General features: G+C 44.2%; 1 protein-coding gene across 3 annotated transcripts in view; it reads left to right on the top strand.

The window, feature by feature from the left end:
- The first annotated feature begins 12,991 nt into the window (after nucleotides 1–12,991).
- Nucleotides 12,992–20,239, top strand: part of VPS39 (VPS39 subunit of HOPS complex) — a 229,021-nt gene continuing 221,773 nt past the window's right edge. For all 3 annotated transcript variants that reach the window (XR_011198842.1, XM_069208779.1, XM_069208778.1), the window contains exon 1: nucleotides 12,992–13,216. Coding sequence is in view for 2 of the 3 variants with exons in the window: in XM_069208779.1 (XP_069064880.1) it covers nucleotides 13,144–13,216 (73 nt within the window). In the remaining variant the exon portion in view is untranslated. The remainder of the gene's footprint in view (nucleotides 13,217–20,239) is intronic.

Genomic DNA, 20,239 nt, shown 5'->3' with positions numbered 1-20,239 from the left:
TTCATCAGTGTCAGTGGGCCATATTAACCACCCGCTTGGACTGGAAAGTGAAGAATTATAGGTACCAGCCTTAACCATTGCATCTAGCCTTTCCTCTGTGACATTAAGGAAGTATTGCCAGTCTTTAAACTTTGCCGGAGTGGGGATACTGGGCATGTTCATGTCTTCAATTTTTGCTAACCTGAGACAGGATGTCTGCTGAATAGTATCATTTAAGAAAATAATTTGCACAGGGATCAGGCATGCTCGAAATAAAGCCTCCCTACCCTGTCTCTGCCAGTCTTGTGTTTCCCACACACTTTTCAAGTCAATAGTGCTCTTCCAGTATTCGTAATCTTCAACTGCGAGCTGGGAAACAAAGGGATCTGAATAAATCATTTTTGTGTCAGTTAGCAACATTTTTCTAATTTGTGCTGGAGGTATTTTAAAATAATACGACTCTGCTTTTTTTGTGTCATGCCCAGAAAAATATGTACATTTATCACTATAGTATTTTGGGCTCCCCACCGGTGGTGTAGAACAGTGTTCCCACTGTGTGTAGTTTAATACTGGCCTGTATCTAGTGGCACGGTGTAGGTAGTAATGTCCCCAATTGTTATAGCAGAACATTTCCCCATAATTCATTGTATATTCATATACACCATCACTTTCAAATGCGGAATAGTCCTTCATTTCAGTTAGCATGGAATCAACTTTTTGGACATCCCAATCATCGGAGACAACATCAGGTGTAATTACATGTGTCATAGACATTTTCAACAGGTATGGTATTTGAATAATCTCTGTAGGCCCGTATATATCAAAGGGAACCGTGTCCCACACAATCCCATCAGAAATCGGTATTGCTGTAACATTTACAGGGGACAAGTCTCTTCGGACCTTATGTGAGGAGTGATATGGAGTTAAAACTTCATCAACAGGCTCAACAGGGGAGCGATCAGGAATATAGTGACCATTTATGAGCAAAAAGAAAACAGTCACAAAACCAATCCATAAAAATAATGCTGAAAATGTCAGACAGAACCATAAATAGTTCCATGGGTATATCAAATAATTCTTTTTAAGCCATTGATACAGCTTACTTCTTGTTGAAATATTGTCAATCACAGTAGTGGATGAGTCTGAATAAAAGTCATCAATGTCAATGAAATAGCCAGAAGCAGTCTCTGCAAACACGGGAGCCGGTGCATTATCTGTACTTTGGGCCACGTCACGTGGTGGCTCTTGGTAGACAGTGTCATTAGTCTGTGAGGTGTTTGTGTAAAAAACAGCCACATCTTGGACTGGAGTGGTCATTGAAGTGGTAACCGGAACTATCAAAAGCTCATTTTCCGCCCTCCCCATGATCGAGGAGGTATCTGGAACAGCATTGGACATTGTTGCATAGTCCGTAGTAGTGTTGTTCATCCTACTATGTAGATGTATGTCCTGTTGGGTAGTGAGAGGGGATCGGGAACCACCCAAGGGACCTCTTGGTCTACTGTGAAGGATTGGCCACATGGTGTAACTTGATGTCATCAATGGAGATAAATCTGTTTGTTCGAGAGCCAGACAGTGGTGGTAAGATGACAGTCCTGGAATCTTGAATTCCCAAGACTGGTACAGGTCCTCTGTATGATGGGTCGAATTCCTTCTTTACTGCGATCTTCTCACAAACTAGATCCCCAACTTTAGGAATCCAGCCAGTTGAAGTTTACGCTAAATCCCTTATTCCTAACGTGGCAGCACTGGTAGATGATTTATGATCACGAAATTGCTGAAGCTCCTGTAAGACAGTGAGACGTTCATTTATGTCAAATGGTGTTTCTGCTGCCACCATACCAGAGGCATCAAGATCTGGGACATACATAGAAATCCCAATCATAAGTAGTGCGTCCCCCCAAGGACCGTCTTGGCAGATTATTCAGTGCTCTCTGGATCCCAAATAGGTGATGTAACCAACTGCGGCCTGAACCTAATACTCGAGCTGTTAAGGACTGCTTTAGATCACGATTCTGCCTCTCCACGACCGAATTTCCCTCGGGATGGTATGGTGAGGAGTAATGGAGTTCCCCATGGTGTCCCTGAATGCCTTAGAGGCAAATGCAGGGCCCTGGTCCGAATGGAATGCTGCAACCGCATATGTACCGATAAAGATCAGCAAGTCTTTTATAACAGTCCGAGCGTCAGCCGACCGCTGTGGCCATACCCACAGGAATCTAGAACAAGAATCTACAGCAACTAGAATATATTTGTATGCACCATCAGGCTGTAGGGGACCACAATGGTCCAGGTACACACACTATAGTGGCCTGTTGGACACTGAGAGGGATGTCTGCGGTGGGCGTTTGATTTTAGAGCCCTTTATCTGCTGGCAAATGTCACAGCAAAGGACATATTTCTTTGTCCGTCTGCATAGACCAGGCACCAGAAGCGTTTCTGTAAAAGTGTTATCGTGGCTGATATACCAGCATGTGCAGAAGCGACAACCTCATGCACTGCTTTTACTAGATCTAATCTGTGGTCTGCGTTGGGGATCACTCGATCTCCAACCCCAGGAATTGTTGCATAGGCAATATTCTGTGCACTGATATGGTAAGTATAGTTTGTAGGGTATCCCTTTGGAAGGGGCTTGCCTGCAGCTGAAGCTTTCACGGCAGTCAGTATTTCATTATCCAATCTCGTTTGTGAATGAGTCACTGCAGCCACAGAAGCCGTAGCTACTGCTGCTTTGGCTGCTTCATCAGCCAATGTATTGCCAGTAACGTGTATTCCTACACATTGGTGGCCCAATCTATGTACTACATGGACACACAGTAGCTTATCTTTAAGATCAGCCACCCTCCCCCACAATATTTTGTGTTTAATGGTATTCCCTTTAGAATCTCTAAACCCGTTCAGCTTCCAATGATTGAGACAATCGTTGTATGCCTGAACGCAGTAGTATGAGTCGCAGACTATTAAAGTAAATCTTCCTGGCTCTGCGTGTTCTAGCGCTAGTATAAGAGCTTTAAATTCAGCCAACTGAGCTGTGCAGTCCCCTAGGGACGGCGTGTAGGTATTGTGAGGGTGGAAGACTCCATCTTCCATCACTCCGCTCACGGCTGCGCAAGCGGCTGAGTGTTGATGTTTAGTACCTACAGCTGGTTGTCCTGAACCATCAGTGTATATGACAGTGTGGTACCTGTCTAGTGGCAAGATATTTAGAGGAGTAGGGTACTCTTGTTCGTACTGGAGAAACTCTTGTGTCTGAAGATTTGAATAAAAAATGTAATCGACATCAGAGCGGTCAGAGACGTTGCCCATTGAATCCAACGTGGATGTAATGCTTTCGCGTTTGGAACGCTTGCTTTGGTGACAGCCTCTAAGGCCGGCACCAGAGAGACAACAATAATACGTTTCCCCTGGGCAAGTGGTCTCTCTTTTATGACGGCCATCTGAACTGCCGTCAGAATCTTTTCTGTAGGTGCAAAACGCTGTTCTGCATTAGAGTATAAATGTGATTTATATGCTATGGGTACTGTATCACCCTCGTTGAAGGTGACATAAGTAAATCCAATGGCACCAGCAATTATTCTGATGACCAAATTTGTTTTATTGTCACATGTGTAAGTGTTTAGCTTCTAGCATGTCCTGTTGCATTTACCTAATGATGTGTTTGTGTTCAATTGTCCAGTGTCGGCTAGAAAAAGTGGGCTGAACCAAGTCATAAAGTGGCTTGATACGTTGTGCATATTCTGGAATGTATGTTCTGCCAAAATTAAAGAAACCTAGTAATGACTGCAGTTTCTTAAGCGTGTTAGGAGGGTGCAGTTGAACACATTTCTCTAGAAAGTGCAAGGCCAGGCTCTTACCCTCGTTTGATAGCTTATATCCCAGGAACAATACACTGAGAAAGGCGATCTTGCTTTTCTTAAAATTGAATTTGTAACCGAGGTCTGCAAATCCCAAAATGATCCGATCGACCCTTGCAAGATCAGGTCGTCGTCTGTGAGATATATGTGATCCACATAGGATAACGCCTCGGAATCAATATCATGCAATATTGATGTTACACGGGCGGAAAATAGCCCCGGGCTGTTTTTATAGCCTTGAGGTAAACAACAAAAGCGTTTCTGAGAGCCAAATGAGAATGCACTCATGTCCCGACTTTCGTGTGCTAAGTTCTGGCCGAAAAAGCCATTAGATATGTCCAATGTTGTTTTATATTTTTTACGCACTATATTGTTTATTAGTGCTGTGCTGTGTGAAGTTTGTATAGCGTATGTACGTGTATGACTATTTAAATGTCTATAATCAATGACTATTCTGTATGAATGGTCCGGCTTTGCAACGGGGAATAATGGGTTATTCATTGCAGACGTACAGGGCTCAATTACTCCCTGATACTCAAGCTGGGTGAGGATCTCCCTCACAGGAGCTTTTGCTTCATGTTTGACAGGATATTGTGGCTGTGGTTGGGGTGTTGACCTAACCAGAATAACATGACAAGGAGACTCCTTGTCCCAACCTACATGATTGCGATATAACGCGGGTGCGTGCACTAAAGCCCATTCAGCAGCATAGGCTTCTTTTTCTGCTTCTGGAACAAGATCGGAGAAAGAAGGCAAAATGACATCTTCCCCATGTGGGAGCTTACGGACATGCTCAGGTGGCCAGTCTCTTTCGGCCAATAGGATATCACTAGTAAGTTCATCCCAAAATATCACACTAATGGTGCGCTCCACGTCTCGGGTGGGAGTACGCGGCAGTCCGCAGTTTCAACTGCGATAAAATCGCTAGTTGCTGTCACATCCAGGTGATCTTTAAGACTCTGGCGACATATCGTGACCTCTGCTGGCTGTCTAACTGAGCCACTGCCCACGTCTTGTTCCTCAACAGTGTTCTCAAGTATACTGGCATTTTTAGCTGTCAGTGCTGCCACCTTTTTCTTCTTAAACTGTGGCTTTTGCTGAGGAGTCTTTTCTTCTTTTTTAATGGTAGACTGTGGCGAGTCTTTCTTTTGTTTCACGTATTCAGGACGTCGGTCTGGACAGCCCCCTCTCTCGCTACATCTATCCGGTGCGTCCTGAAAGGAACGTGAATCAGTATATCTATCTGGAGCTTTAATATTCACCCTATTTCTGAGATTGTATCTCCTTTTGGAGTTCTCTGGGTGTGGTGAATCAACTCTCTTATTTCTCCTATCTTTGAAATCTTTTTGTTTGTCCCAGCGCTTCTTAGGGCCCTCTTGTGCCTGCTTTGTACCCTCCTTATGGGTGGTAACTTGTAACTCCAATTTCTTTGGCTTGGCTCCCAAACTATCCCGCCCTATACTAGTATAGGTATCGGAAATAATTTTCGGTAGCTGTCTCTCTTGTTCCTGGTGTGGAGTTTCCCGGAGACGCTGGCATATTGCCAGTGCTACCGCTTCCCCTTTAATATTACTGAGTATTATTGAGGAAACCGCATCAAAATTACGCATTAATTTCATCCCCAAATCCAAGGCTGGTGCAGCCCGTGCTCATTTTGTATTTATTTTAACACCTCCAGTAAATTGGCAAGTGTCGGGGTACCACGTGTGGTAGTATAAATGGCAGCGAAGACTGTACCCCATGTGGCGCAGTCATCCACCGATGGAACCATCCCAAAGGGCAAACACATAGTGAGCAGTCTATGTTTTTCCTGTGGTCCCGTATGGGGAAACACAGCTTCCATCTGATTCGTTTTCTGGGCAATCCAGAACTGTATTTTTTCTCGTTCTGTGGGTACTTTACCCATGATAGTATGCACTGTTTGTGGATTAATCCCAGAAGCCAATTGATAACCACCAGGTGCTGGCAGTGCTGGACACGCTGGTGTGGTGTTCAATGTTCGCATTACGAACTGAACTAATCGTCTATATGTCACTAATTCATTATATAAATCTCGCAGATCTGCTATTGTCATATTTTGTATGTCTGGGTGAGGCGTGTATGTGGCAAACATAGGCCACGTTGGTGCGTCATTACTTAAGGGACCTAGCCTCACTCTTTGTAGTACATGTGGTAGGGCGCCTTCAAACCAGTTCTGGTGCTCTTGGCATGTGAGTGATATTTCATGATACTGGTATGCTCGGTACCGTGGAGGTATGTTTGCAATTTCATATGTGTGGAATGTATGTGCTCTCTGGTCCACCTCTGGAAAGGTGACCCAACAATAAAATGTTTCTGTTTGGTATGCTTCATTAGTTTCTATTATAAGAGTAACATCCCCGCCTCATCTGTAAGGCCATGCGTTAATAAATGTTGTGTTAGTGCTTGTCTAGCATTTTCAGGAATGTCTACGGCATCTTACATTTTATTTAGCAAACGGAACACCAAAATGGGGAGACTAAGGCCCTCATTCTAACCCCGGCGGTCTCAGACCGCCGGGGCCAGGGTCGGCGGGAGCACCGCCGACAGACCGGCGGTGCCCCGCAGGGCATTCTGACCGCGGCGGTTTGGCCGCGGTCAGAAAGGGTAAACCGGCGGTCTCCCGCCGGTTTACCGCTGCCCTTAGAATCCCCCATGGCGGCGCAGCTTGCTGCGCCGCCATGGGGGATTCTGACACCCCCTACCGCCATCCTGTTCCTAGCGGTTCGCCCGCCAGGAACAGGATGGCGGTAGGGGGTGCCGCGGGGCCCCTGGGGGCCCCACAAAGTATTTCAGTGTCTGCCTAGCAGACACTGAAATACGCGACGGGTGCAACTGCACCCGTCGCACCTTCCCACTCCGCCAGCTCAATTCTGAGCCGGCATCTTAGTGGGAAGGTTGATTTGCCCTGGGCTGGCGGGCGGCCTTTTGGCGGCCGCCCGCCAGCCCAGGGCAAATCCCAAAATACGCTCAGCGGTCTTTCGACCGCGGAGCGGTATTTTGGTGGGGGAACTTCGGCGGGCGGCCTCCGCCGCCCGCCGAAGTTAGAATCACCCCCTAAGTCCTTTTATGAGTTCCAGGTCGAACAACCTACAGCTTAATCAGGTGTTACCTTTTCAGCTGAGGAGGAATTTCCCAAAGCCCACGGACGTCTCTGTATATTGGTACTTAGGGTACCTGTTTTCTGTGAGACAGTGATAGTCAGGGTATCCGTAAATTAGTGCCTAAACACCATCGTTGGTGGCACCATGTCATAGTTTGGACTCTTGCTCAGGTCAAGACTGCTGGTTAAAGGATGACAGTACTTTTGCTTGCAGACGACTATGCCCATCCTACAACAAATCGCAACTGTTGTCCCAACCTTACCGGCTCACTAGCAGCACCTCACCAGAAACACAATAGTAAAAGGTGATTTGTGACAGCCTTTACGCATGGACTCGAGAATAAGACATCTCAGGGAGTGTTGTGGTTAAAGAGAGATTACCCCTTTCTCACAGATATATCATGTCTCATACAAACACAGGCAATGACAAAGATGCAGTAAAGTTTCAATAGTTTTTATTTAACACAACTGCAGTGTGCTATATGTTGCATGGGCTGCAATGATTAGGATAATGAATAATGCAAGAAACAGAATTGTGAAGACGAGAGTCATTATTACAAAGACCCCCACCATCTTGCAATGCATGTAAAAGACATACGAGGTGTAATATGCCCTAATATCCTAATGTGATAGGCCTAACCTCCTACCTAAAGGAGAGCTGGGTTTTCTAAACCTAATCTGCCAATGCCATGTCCATGAGAGGAGCCCCCAATCCTCGTTACCTTGGAATGAGGTCCCTATCTCAGACTCCGCAGGGACACGAAGACTGGGTCAGCGTCAAGACGACTTGCAGCATCAGTATCAGCGATGGTGGCGATGCCTTCTGATCGGAATCCCTCTGATTATCTGTCTAAAGTGCGATGTATTTAAACAGATCTACCAGGACCCCAGACGTAGGTGTGTTCCCAAACAATCTATATAACAGACATGCTTGGGACGGCAATTATTATAAACAATCCCTCAAAAGTATATAGAGGGAAAATCCCTAAGTGTGAAAACCTACTGTTTGTTTGTCTTTGTTTCTTGATCTTGACACCTTAGCGCAGTGGCACTGATAATGCAAAGCATAACAAGCGGCCTATCAACAAGGCAGCCATCTTAGATGAATTAAATAATTAAATGGGCTAAGACAGAACAAGCTAAGTAGGTTAAAAGTCACTAGGTGACGTGGTCACGAGTCTGCAAGCCAAAGGCTAAGCTAACTCCTGTAATCCCATTAAAACAAACTAGGATTCACTACACTGTTGTCCAAGATTATACAGTGCTTGTTGTAAATTCCTGAGGCCAATTTTTTTTACAGCACAGTGTACAAACTGTCATAGATGCTCAAAACCTCGTATTTGAGCTGGAAACTGTGTCAGTCATGGTGAAGTTTAGCAACTGTGTATGCACCTGTCACTGTCATTGCTAGAGGGCAAACTGCTGGGCACTTTGCCCGCACTACCGTACCATGACCAGCATTTCAACAGTCATTAGACCAGTGCATATCAGTAAAGGGTTCAAATTCTATTCCTCCAAAGAACTATTTATATTAGTTCAATCAATGGAATAATTTTGAACTCACTGGTATAGGGCAGTGGTTCCCAACCTGTGGCCTGGGGACCCTTGGGGGTTCACAAAGCCTCCTCAGGGGGTCCGCAACTGCTTTGAAAATAAAATAATATTGACAGATTAATAAAGTGCATATAAATAAAATGGCTAAATGTACAATTGAAAATGTTAAAACATACAGTATATATAACAGAATTTGATACTGCAGACTAAAGATTAGACTAGTATCCTCAGATTGATTTGTGGGAGCAGTGCAGGTGCATCAAACAGACTATAGTATGGCTGATGTGTGGCTTCAATTACATTTAGAAAAGGTTCAACCTTCCTATTAAAATTATGTTTTAATTTTGTTTGCAAATCAAATAAAATGAGTTAGCATTTAAATATGTGCTTGATAAATGCTTGTTTCTGTATTGTTTTGTGGTTCAGAACATTGACAATGTTTAGTAGGTTGGGGTCCCTGGCTTCGGGCGGGGTCGTCCCTGGACTCCAACAATGATTTAGCTGGGGTTCTTGGGTTCCTGTAATGATATAGCAGCAGTCCACGGAAGTCAAAGGTGTGGAAACCAATGGTATAACTATACATTTTACCTTTTGCTATGTATTATTTTATTTTCATATTTTTCAAATTAAGAGAAATGCCATCATGAAAGGGTAAATGTATTGGCCAGTTGTCTTAATGCCTGAGATTTTACGATGTCTTGCTATTTTAACAATTCGTGATCGTTTGCTATTCCACATAAGTGGCGTTTTGATTCGTTAATTTGATTTGTAAAGGTTTTAAGTAATGTTATAAATGTTATGTTATGTTATGTTATAAAGATTTATATAGCGCCAAACTGCCAACGGCCTCGTAGCGCTTATATAGCCATAGTGCTGACATACTGCTCAAAAATTATTCAAAAGGTTTAAGTTTTAAATAGCCAGGTCTTCAGTTCTTTCCTGAACGACAACTCTTGAGAATTAACTCTCAACTTGAGAGGGAGATTATTCCAAAGTAAAGCACTTTGGTAAGCTACCGATCTTCCTCCCCATCTGGCTTTCCTTGTGGTTGGAACTTTAGCCAGATTAGCTGATGAGGATCTAAGAGATCTTGCTGGAGTGTAAGCCTGAATAAGAGTTTTCAACAATTCAGGTCCCTTATCGAATATAGATCTGTGAACGTGGCACAGGGCCTTGAACTGAATCCTTTCTGCTACCGGGAGCCAGTGTAAAGAAACAATTCCTGGCCGTATTGCGTGGTGTTTAGGGATGTCTAGTAGCAAACGAGCCGCTGCATTTTGTACTCTTTGCAGTCTCTGAATTACATATTTCGGGGAACCAATGAACAACGCATTTCCATAGTCAACCCGGGCACCAATCAGTGCCTGGACAACCAGTCTCCTCGCTGTGAAAGGTAAAATAGTTAAAACCTTCCTCAAGGTCCTTAGCAGAGCAAAGGCAGTTCCTGCTACTCTGTTTGCATGTTGGGCCATTGAGAGAAGGGGATCCAGCCATACCCCAAGGCTTTTAATCAAACCTTTAGGAGGGGGAAGGGTCGATATTCCTCTCAATATGCTAGAATTAAGAGGAGGAATTTTATTTCCAAAAAACATAACCTCAGTTTTATCATCGTTAAGTTTTAGTTTACTATCAGTCATCCAGGTTGCAACTGCCTTCATACAAGGACCTAGGGCACTGCCCATATCCGGATGGGAGTTGGAAAAGGAGACTATCAGCTGCGTATCATCGGCATAAGAGACTAAGTTCAGTCCAAAGGGCTCAACTATGCCTGCCAATGGCCTCATGTAGATGTTAAAAAGTAATGGGCTCAAGGCCGAGCCCTGAGGAACACCACAGCTGCTAAAGGTGCTCCTAGAGATACATCCTCTGTCAAGTACCTGAAAAGACCTTCCATGTAAGAAGGAGCAAATCCAGTCTAACGCCAACCCAGCAATTCCACATCCTTGTATCCTTTCTATAAGGATTTTTAAATCAACTGTATCAAAGGCCGCATTTAGGTCAAGGAGGATAATCACGGTATCCATACCTAGGTCCATCCTCTTCCTTGCCTCTTCTGTTATAGCAATTAAGGCAGTTTCAGTGCCATGTTTAGGTCTGAAACCCATCTGGGTCGGATGTATAAAATTATATTCTTCCAGGAATGAGGATAACTGAGAGTGTACATGTTTCTCCGTCAGTTTGGCGATTAAGGGCAACAATGAGATAGGTCTATAGTTACTCAGTATCTTAGGATCCAAGCTGGTTTTCTTCAGGAGTGGCTTGACAATGGCTTGTTTCCAGTGATCAGGTACTATGCCATCACTCAGAGAATTATTAATAAGATTCTTTATTATTGGCCCTAATACTGAAATTCCCAAGGATAAGACCTGGGGGGGGCCGGGTCAAGTGGCGAACCCGATTTTATTGATCTCATTAGATTGCTAACTCCGTCCAGACTGATAGGAGTGAAATTTGTAAAAGTGATTACCTCCCCGGCCTCATGATTTATTCTCTTCTGTCCTATATAAGGGGTGTTAGGAAATGCAAGGTAAATATTCTGGATTTTTTCCAGGAAAAAGCTAGCCAACTCTTCTACATGTTGTTGGGGGAAATCCATGTTTTCTACTTCCTCTCTAGGATGGATGAGATCTTTTAGGGCATTGAAGATCTCTTTAGGTGAATTGGCAGCCACTTCGATTTTTTCTGCATAATAGATCGCTTGAGCTTTTTTGATTTCCAGGTGATAATCTCGGATCAAGTTTTTATAATCCATTTTCATAGCTTCATTTTTGGAGCAGCGCCATCTCCTTTCTAATTTCCTACATTGGGTGACTTCTTACGCCGGGAGCAATTAGACGAGGAAAGAGGTATAATCTCATCTAGGCTATTCTCTATCCATTTATTAACAGACTGCGAAAAAACTGTTATATTATTTGTATTTATACTCTGTGGTCTGTTCTTCTCCAGTGCAGAGACAAAATCTACGGATTTTAGCCTATGCCATTTCCTACGGCGGGGGGGTGCCCCCCTATGTGGGGTCTGGTAGTGCATAAGGTGTAATTCCATTTCTACAAGGAAATGGTCTGACCATACAAGCGGGGAAGATAGTAAAAATTTTAAATTAGGATTATTCGAGAAGGCCAGATCAAGTGTATGGCCCTTAACATGAGTGGGGCCCTGAATGAGTTGGTTTAGATCACAAGCATTCATCTCTGCTATCAACATCTTAGAAGATGCAGTATCTGTGTTTTCTATATGGAGGTTGAAGTCACCCAGCACTAAAAAATTAGATTTAGTGTGTGTTATTTGCGAAATGTGTTCTGCTAGTGACATTATAAAATCTCCCATGGGACCAGGAGGACGGTAAATCAGTACCCCCGAGAGTGTATAATGTGGGTTTACATTGATCGTAAACGACATGCTTTTGCAGCCTTTAATTAGGGTAGGGGTGCAATCGATCTTACATGTGTCTCTGAGAATGACTGCAATGCCTCCCCCTCTGCTAGGTCTATCCACTCTGCTAATCTTATAGCCTGAGGGGAGGGCCATGACAATATCTGGTGCAGAGCTTTCATTCAGCCATGTTTCTGTTAGAAACAAGGCCAGAGGTTCAATTTGTTCTATTAGGAGATGAATGTCCCTAGCATGGGCTCCTAATGAACGACAATTAACTAAACATATGGGAAATGTGACATAATTCTTTGCTTGTCGGTGGTTTGTGGAAGCTTTATGTGACCAGTCACACCTAGGGCATCTAAAATTAACCTTATCTGGATCTAGACTGTTATAGCATAGGCCGGAGGGGTTTTTATTAAGGAGAAGTAGTTCCTCACTTGAATATGTAATACCTCTCCCTCCGGCTAGGTCTCGGGCATAATTTCTAGGCTCTTGGCTCGTTCTGGCGCGGACGGGCGCAGACGGGCTTGCCTTTGGCGCGCCCGCTGCGCGCGTCGCGCTCCTGTTGTGGCTAAAATAGCCCTCCAGCATTAAAAGCTGGAGCGCTAACCCCCCAAAATGGCGGCCGAAAAACTGAACGAACTGCTAGTAAAAACGAGCTTCTCTCTCCTAAGACACACCAGTGCAAAGTGTAGTTTAAAAATCACAGATTCAGATTCACTTGTTAACAAATTAAAAACTTCACCTATATATTTGAATTACATTAAAACAGTATTTCGACGTGTTTTTAAAAAGAGGGAGAGGCACAGGGGACCTCTGCCTACCTTCAGGTACATACAATAAACTCATTCATTCATACTTCATTCTTTGACCTGTAGTATGTTCCAGCCTCATAATACAGGCAAAAACATTGTGAGTCGTCAGCCAGCTTTCAGCGCACGTATAGGGTTGTTCTATGAAGCAGTCTTTCTTCTTATCCCTGGCTATGGTTTTGTTGTCCTTTTTCATATTCTAGGATAACCGTCACTCGATCTAGCATTCTGATTGGCGGTCCTTCTTTTATGTCAACGGAGCTTGTTTTGACGTTTCATTCTATCGACCTTCTTCTGTTTTCATGACGTGCACTCTTGCTGCTAGTGGATGTTGTGAAAGCTGGGTTCCTCCGTGAAGGCTGCTGGCTTGGTTTGGGAGGGCGGAGACGACGAAGGAGGAAGAGGCGACAGCTGACATCGAAGGGTAGTTAGCGCTCCCTGGTCCATCATGCATGACGCCTTCGATCCGGTGCCCATTCTAGAGAAACTGCCGCTGCAGATAGAATGTATGGCAGCTTGGGGTAAGTTAAACGGAGCTCGTGGTAAAAGAGTACGAGGGGCTTGTGGAGTAGCTTGTAAAGGAATTGTGTGTGTGTATGGGGGGGGGGGGCAGTAACAGTTGGAAGGGAAGAACAGTCAGGGCACAGGGGAGACCACCTAGGGGGAATACAGGATGTGGTGACATAGAGGGTCTACGGTTTATTAAAGCCTTTGGGAGATTCAAGGGGTCGAGGAGCATTGGGAAGTTATGTTCGTAAAGAGCATCCGCAGGTAAGTGAGGATAACCATATCCTCCATGTCATCGCGAACACTGTCTCCCGCCTTAGTTTTGCCTGACAACCTAAGGCACCAGTTGTACTGAAACATATTGTACGAATTAAAATACATTTACTATACATGTTCACATTACATTTATTGTCACTGCAGCACGGAAAAAAGTTCATAGTAAAAAATGAGAGGCACGGGATAGGCTCAAGTTCCACACAACTAGCACCCGATACTTCTTTACAGACTAAACAAGCTTTGATAAATCCAATCGAGCTGAAGTTAGTGCACTAGCAAATTCAAGCAACATTTCTGTATGCCTGTCTGGTAAAACACGTTGTTGCCCATTTTTTACAATATAACTCTTCGTGTCTATAGGGTGTGTGCAGTACAGCAACTCATAGGAATCCAGTGGCCTTTTTGTGAGGTACATCAGCACTTATCAGTAGTACGTACGTTCCTCTACTACTGAAGCAGGTTCCAGTTCTTTTAAATCACAGGGTATTTTCACCTGCCAGCGTTCGTCTGGCCTTTGTAATTTGATTTTCATTTAGAGGATCAGCTCCTTTCTGGGAGCACTCCGATAATATCAGTCACGCCTATGAGCTACTTGTTGCTAATCACAGGGTTGAGTCTTGCCTCCATTGTGTATGGTTGCATGCCGAGATACCATGATCGAACTACTTCAGACAAATGTGTTGTGGCGTGGGTCACATGGTGTCTTGTGTGTGTAAAGTTTCTTGTCGTTCTGTGTTCCTTCCTCTTTCAGCATGGAATCAGTGAGCCTGTTAGGTTTCCATAGGGTGTAGTTGCGTTCCAGTGATATCATTTTGGAGAACTGACTTGGGTTCAGTACTGGCAAAAAAGTTTAAAATAGATTTTTTTTTTTGTAACTAGAAGTTCCTAAAGCAACAAGTAGGAAGCCAAAGAGAACAAGCATTTGCAGTGCAATCGGTCTCACATTTGCGAGGGTTAGAGCAATTGGCATTTTACATTACAATGTCTTTTATCTATGTGTTTTGGTTTGGAGCAGAATTATGTGGATTGAATTGGAATTGTTAGTTGTGGAATTATGTGGTGTGTAGTGTATTTGTGTCATGGAATTATGTGACATGTGAATACGTATGGGTGGGAGCTGCACAGAATAGATAGAGAGGGATAGGTAGTTTGTGCGTGAAGTGGTAACTAAACCCCAGACAGAGAAGCAGAAAGAGTGTGTGAGAAAGAAGGAGAGAGCAGGTCACAGACGGATAAAGAGGAGACCTTAAGGAAAGGAGGAGAGCATGGGTTTGAAGAAATTGTGTTTGAAGACCTGAAGTGACCTAATATGAGAGTGGTGGGAAGAGTGCATGTGAGAGAGTTGTGAGGCAATACAAGTGGGGGGGCAAGAAGATGACTTCTATTCAGCTCGAGATGGTACAGGAAGGTAGCATGTGTGAGCAGGCAGTATAGACAGGAGACAGGGAATGTAAGGGAGGGATGAGATGGGGTTCTGGATTTGCGAGATAAGAAGGAAAGTGGCAGTGTGAGGTAGAGGTGACAGGAGCAGGGTGCATGGGGGAAGATGATAGTGTTGGGGAAGTGCGAATTAGAGATGTGTTGCTTTGGAATTGTTTGTTGTGGAATTGCGTGGTGTGGTGTCTATAGGTAATTCGTGTTTGTCTAGAAAGTGAATAGGAGTGAAAAGAGAGCAGCAGCCAAATTAATGCAGGTTGTGAGGACAATGCTTGATATGTGGCTTTATTGGTTAGCAGCTCTCGAGTGTTTTTGGGAGAAAAACGTAAGCCTTCTCTACCTTCAAGTGAGTTTAATGTAGTTGTTAAAACTGCAGATTTAACCAAACTGGGTTAACTGGAACTTTACATTTGGTGTCATGCTCATTTAAAGTCTTTTACTTAGCATGGCAAACATCTAGTTTTTTTTTTTTATCGTTTCTGTGTCTACCCAGAGTTAACTGCCCCTCCCCCAATTTCTTGTAACAAAATTGTACTCTCTTCAAATGCCAATTGCTTTCTGCTTTTGCGCTTTGAACGCAACGCAGTCCTAATTTTTTTTTTGCCAATAACCTGATGCATTCTAGGATTTGTACTTTCATGGTTAATATTGTAAACATTGGCTGGAACCCCCAGCATACTGAGTGCTGTTAGTTAGAAAGCGAACACTGGCTTGAGGCGTCACAAGACATGGTGCCGCTTGGTAGCTAATGATATGGAGCCGTCCGTAAATCCTAAACAAAAGATATTTCAATCTGCATTTTTGAGTGAGGTGTTTACGACTAAGGGGGTCATTCTGACCCTGGCGGCCGGTGACCGCCAGGGTCACCGACCACGGGAGCACCGCCAACAGGCTGGCGGTGCTCCCGAGGGCATTCTGACCGCGGCGGTTCAGCCGCGGCCAGAAAGGGTAAACCAGCGGTCTCCCGCCGGTTTACCACTGCCCTTGTGAATCCTCCATGGCTGCGGAGCGCGCTCTGCAGCCATGGGGATTCTGACACCCCCTACCGCCATCCTGTTCCTGGCGGGTCTCCTGCCAGGAACAGGATGGCGGTAGGGGGTGCCGCGGGGCCCCTGGGGGCCCCTGCAGTGCCCATGCCCATGGCATGGGCACTGCAGGGGCCCCCGTAAGAGGGCCCCGCAAAGTATTTCAGTGTCTGCTAAGCAGACACTGAAATACGCGACGGGTGCAACTGCACCCGTCGCACCCCTGCAACTACGCCGGCTCAATTCTGAGCCGGCGTCCTCGTTGCAGGGGCATTTCCTCTGGGCCGGCGGGCGCTCTTTTGGAGAGCGCCCGCCGGCCCAGAGGAAATGTCTGAATGGCCGCCGCGGTCTTGTGACCGCGGTGCGGTCATTCAGCGGCGGTACCTTGGCGGACGGCCTCCGCCGTCCGCCAAGGTCAAAATGACCCCCTAAGTTCCCCTAAAGTCTCTTACTGTGTGTGTGAATAACTACTTTCTTTTTAAATTGCGCATTTTAACCAAAGCACTCGAGTTTCCCAGATCTATTTGTAAGTAGCTCAAACAGTACCATTTCTTCTTTGTTATCTGGGTCTTGTAGTAATCCTTACCCATTATAAAATCAGGATAACAATTCCCAAAATACATATTTTGCATCCTTACAAGCTTCGGAATACCAACATGTTAGCACGTGCTTCATTCTCATTTCTACTGACCTAGATACAGGACGGCAGGGATAAACCCCCAGCGAATAACAAACTGGCGCACTTGAAGACTTGCTTCAGAGGCTGCATGGTTTCTTTGCCCATCTACGCCATTGTTCTGCCTTTAGATCAGATGGCAGTAAAAGTCTTAAAGAGCGAAGGAAGAGCCAGGGGCACTGGAAAAGGAAGCAGAACGCTTCTTTGCAGCAACTGTCAAAATAGATTTCTGCAAAACTAAAGCTCTGGGGAGGAGCTTCCAAGAGGTTGATCAGCAGACGGCTGCACAACCACATAAGTCCTGACAAAGAATACATAAGATTATGGCACTTGAGACTTGCTGGAATACTCACTTAAGCACATAACAAAAATCCACTTAAACAAAGTTTGTAAATTAATTTTCATAAAAAAGGAGCATTAAAAATGGTCTAGAAAGATACTTAAATAGATTAATTAACCAGAAAAGTCTCCAAAAGCCAAGGAATCTCACAATATTTTTGGATAACTGCAAATTTCCCTTTGCTCTATTATGAGGTGTTGCTTTTTAATGGCCGAAAGATTGCACATTCATATCCATAGACTATGCAGACACCAGAGGAGTTGAAGCAAGATCCTTCTTTTATTTCTTCAAATGGGCAAGCTATAACAATATTTCTTACAGCTGGCTACATCTTTGATCCACAGAGGCATACTACTTAAAACGTTAAGACATGGGTGCCATGAAGCGCAGCATCCATGAAGTGGGCGCCCTGCTGGTACAAGCCAAGGCAAACAACAAAAATACATGCCTTGGCAAAGAGAGCAGGGGCATTGGGAGGGGGTAGAAGAAATAGTACCTGTATCACAGAGGACGGGCACTAATCAAGAGGAATTAATCTGTACTTGGACGATGCTCCTCAGCTAAGAACGGAAGTGACGTATTGGCTGCATGAACCAGTTAGGAGGCAGCAAAGAAGAGCGACACTGGAGTCAACCTATGGTAAGCAGCAGGCGGGATCAAAGTCCTTTTACTGAAACAGCAGGTCTTTCAGACAGCGCATGCATGCTGCCTAGGCTTGACATAAAAATGAGTTGTATGCCACACCAGTACCTGGTCTCTCTAAATGTCTGAAAATTCAAACAAGAATTTCAATGCAAAGGGTCTTGCATTTGCTCGAGTTAGAGCTACTAGCGTTGTAGAGTCCTAACTGGACTTTTCTTGCCACATAAATTTTAAATGAAAAGTAAAACAGTTGACATAAGTGAGCTGATTCAAAGCACCATGGCCACCATGAGCGCGAAGGAGAGACACAAAAAGAAAAAAAAGTTTGCTTGCAGTCAAACATCTCTGTAATCATGCAACTATCCATGTGATGGGCAGTCTGCAAGGTGGTACAAAAAAGCACCCCAAAGAGGGACAAACGTAAAGCATTTGCCAATGATGATAAAAGATATTTGAAAGGCAAGCCCACAAACTAGTGAAAGTGTTGGGAGTGCAGTGGGCGTGGTTAACAGCACACAATACTTACAACAGGTCAAAGCACTTGTGTGCTCGACCTAAAAAAGGAGCCAAGTTAGTGTTTGAAATGGAAGAATAGAAGTGTAGATACCGGAGTATCTGCTTGTTTCTGAGAACTGGGAGTACTCTCTGTTTGAAAGTATTGCACTTCTGCTAAAAAGTGCAAGTCTCCTTCACAAAATGAAGAAGTGTGGGTACTCCATACCTGACAGTACCGTCCCACCTAAAGCACTGGTCGCAACGCAGTGGCATGGGTTGTGGCCGTCATCCAAGGTGTCTATTGGATGAGTGTTGCTGCCCTCCTCCACGTCTGCCACAGGCGATTGATGGTATGCTCCTAGACAGCAACCTGGTTAGTGTGTCAGGAGCTCTTCTTCTTTTTTTTTTTTTTTTTTTTTTATTTTTTTTTTTTTTTTTTTTTTTAGAAAGGAATATTTTGTATTGTGCTGGCTATTAGGGGTCAACTGAGTACAGTGCAATGCTTTATCTAAGGCCAGGAGAGTCAAGTCTTACAGGATTTTATAGACGTCCTACTAGAAGAGTCCAGTTGTCTGCCAATGTAGGGTAATCTTGTGTTTTTTGAAAAACACTGCTGTTATATGTGCTCGCTAAAAGAGACTTGCGTTTCTGCCGTTCTCATTGGGAATACATGTAATTGCTGTCAGCTGCGACAGGGCAAATGTTTTTTTATTCTGGTTTGAAATGCGTGACCATTCAACTTCGGGGAGAGGTAGTGTATTGCTAAACACTTCAACAGCTATGTTACTTGAGTAGTGTCCACTATTGATATGTCTTATTGCAGGCGGTTCTGTATTTGGGACTCTTATCTAATGGTAGATTTGAAGCAGAATTTAGATTGGATTTTCGCTTCTTGAATACAAATGATCACTAGAGTCCTAGTTGTAATACTTCCGCACCTTACCAAAATGGCCAGCAAAGTGCATTTTCTGGGCAATTCCTTTAATGGTCCAAAAGAAACAATCATCTTAGAGCCTACCTTCACCCTAGTAAATTAGAAAATATAATGTACATCAGTGTTGAAGGAGCGGGTAAACTTAATTCATTCTGGCTGTACTAGCCTTGGTTTGATTGTATTTTCTTAGTCAGACTAGTATACGTCTAGGTGAAAATTCCAGTACTAGAAACGGTGTCCATTATGACCTGGAGTGAGGTGCCCACCGTGAATCGTGTGCAAATGGAAACGGATACATTAGACATAATTTAGTGGGGGGGGGCAAAGATTATACATAGCGATGGGGGCTAGAAGTGAGTAAAGTCATAGGGAGCGGAGGGAAAAAATAAAATGGCTATGTGGCACATGGAGACCGTCATTAGGGAAGGGTTAGTTAATGGTGCAGGGTTTATCAGCCCTGTGGTTAGGGTACAATATCGGTTAGGAAAGCGTAGCGTTTGAAAGCTTGCATGTGTGTATACACACAGACACCTACGTATTTGACAACAGATGTGACAGCTGGCGCATATGTGGCTTTGCTCCTGAATCTCGTGATGTGACCAACTTGAGTCACTTAACGATAGGTGCAACAGACATTGATGGAACATGGACCCTGAATAAGGACATTGGCCAATTTGAGACGGGCCTCCTCAAAGAATATAACTGTCCTCCCATTTTCCAAAACAGGAAAGAAACAAACAGGGACATCAACCTATAACATCGGCAATACTAGCGCACAACATTTTTGCACACAAAAGCAGCAAAAAACAGATAAAACCACGTGCTTCTATTAATCACTTCACCAATGTGCACAATAATAGAGGATGCTCTGCAGCAAATAATGACACACGTTCATTAGTACAGTGCACAGACAGAATTTCCATTTCAGAAAAGGACCAACCTGAAATAGTCCTTATTACTATCCAGAGTACACAGCACTGCCTAAATGCAAGTCAGGACACCATCTGATGCAAATTGCGATTGGTGGTGCATGGAACCAGACCACACTCAGTGACGCATGACTTGAACATGCAAATCTACCACAGTGGGACTTGACTTGAAGACTTTAACAGCTTCACAACAGTCCACACTGAGTGGCACACGATGTGAACACCAGGACACATTAAAAAGGATACCTCATACAGTTGCACATAAAAATGTACAATGAGAACC

Source organism: Pleurodeles waltl, chromosome 9 (assembly GCF_031143425.1).
Source record: "Pleurodeles waltl isolate 20211129_DDA chromosome 9, aPleWal1.hap1.20221129, whole genome shotgun sequence".
Taxonomy (NCBI): domain Eukaryota; kingdom Metazoa; phylum Chordata; class Amphibia; order Caudata; family Salamandridae; genus Pleurodeles; species Pleurodeles waltl.
Note: the sequence above shows the minus strand (reverse complement) of the source record. Positions and strands in the feature narration are given on the sequence as shown.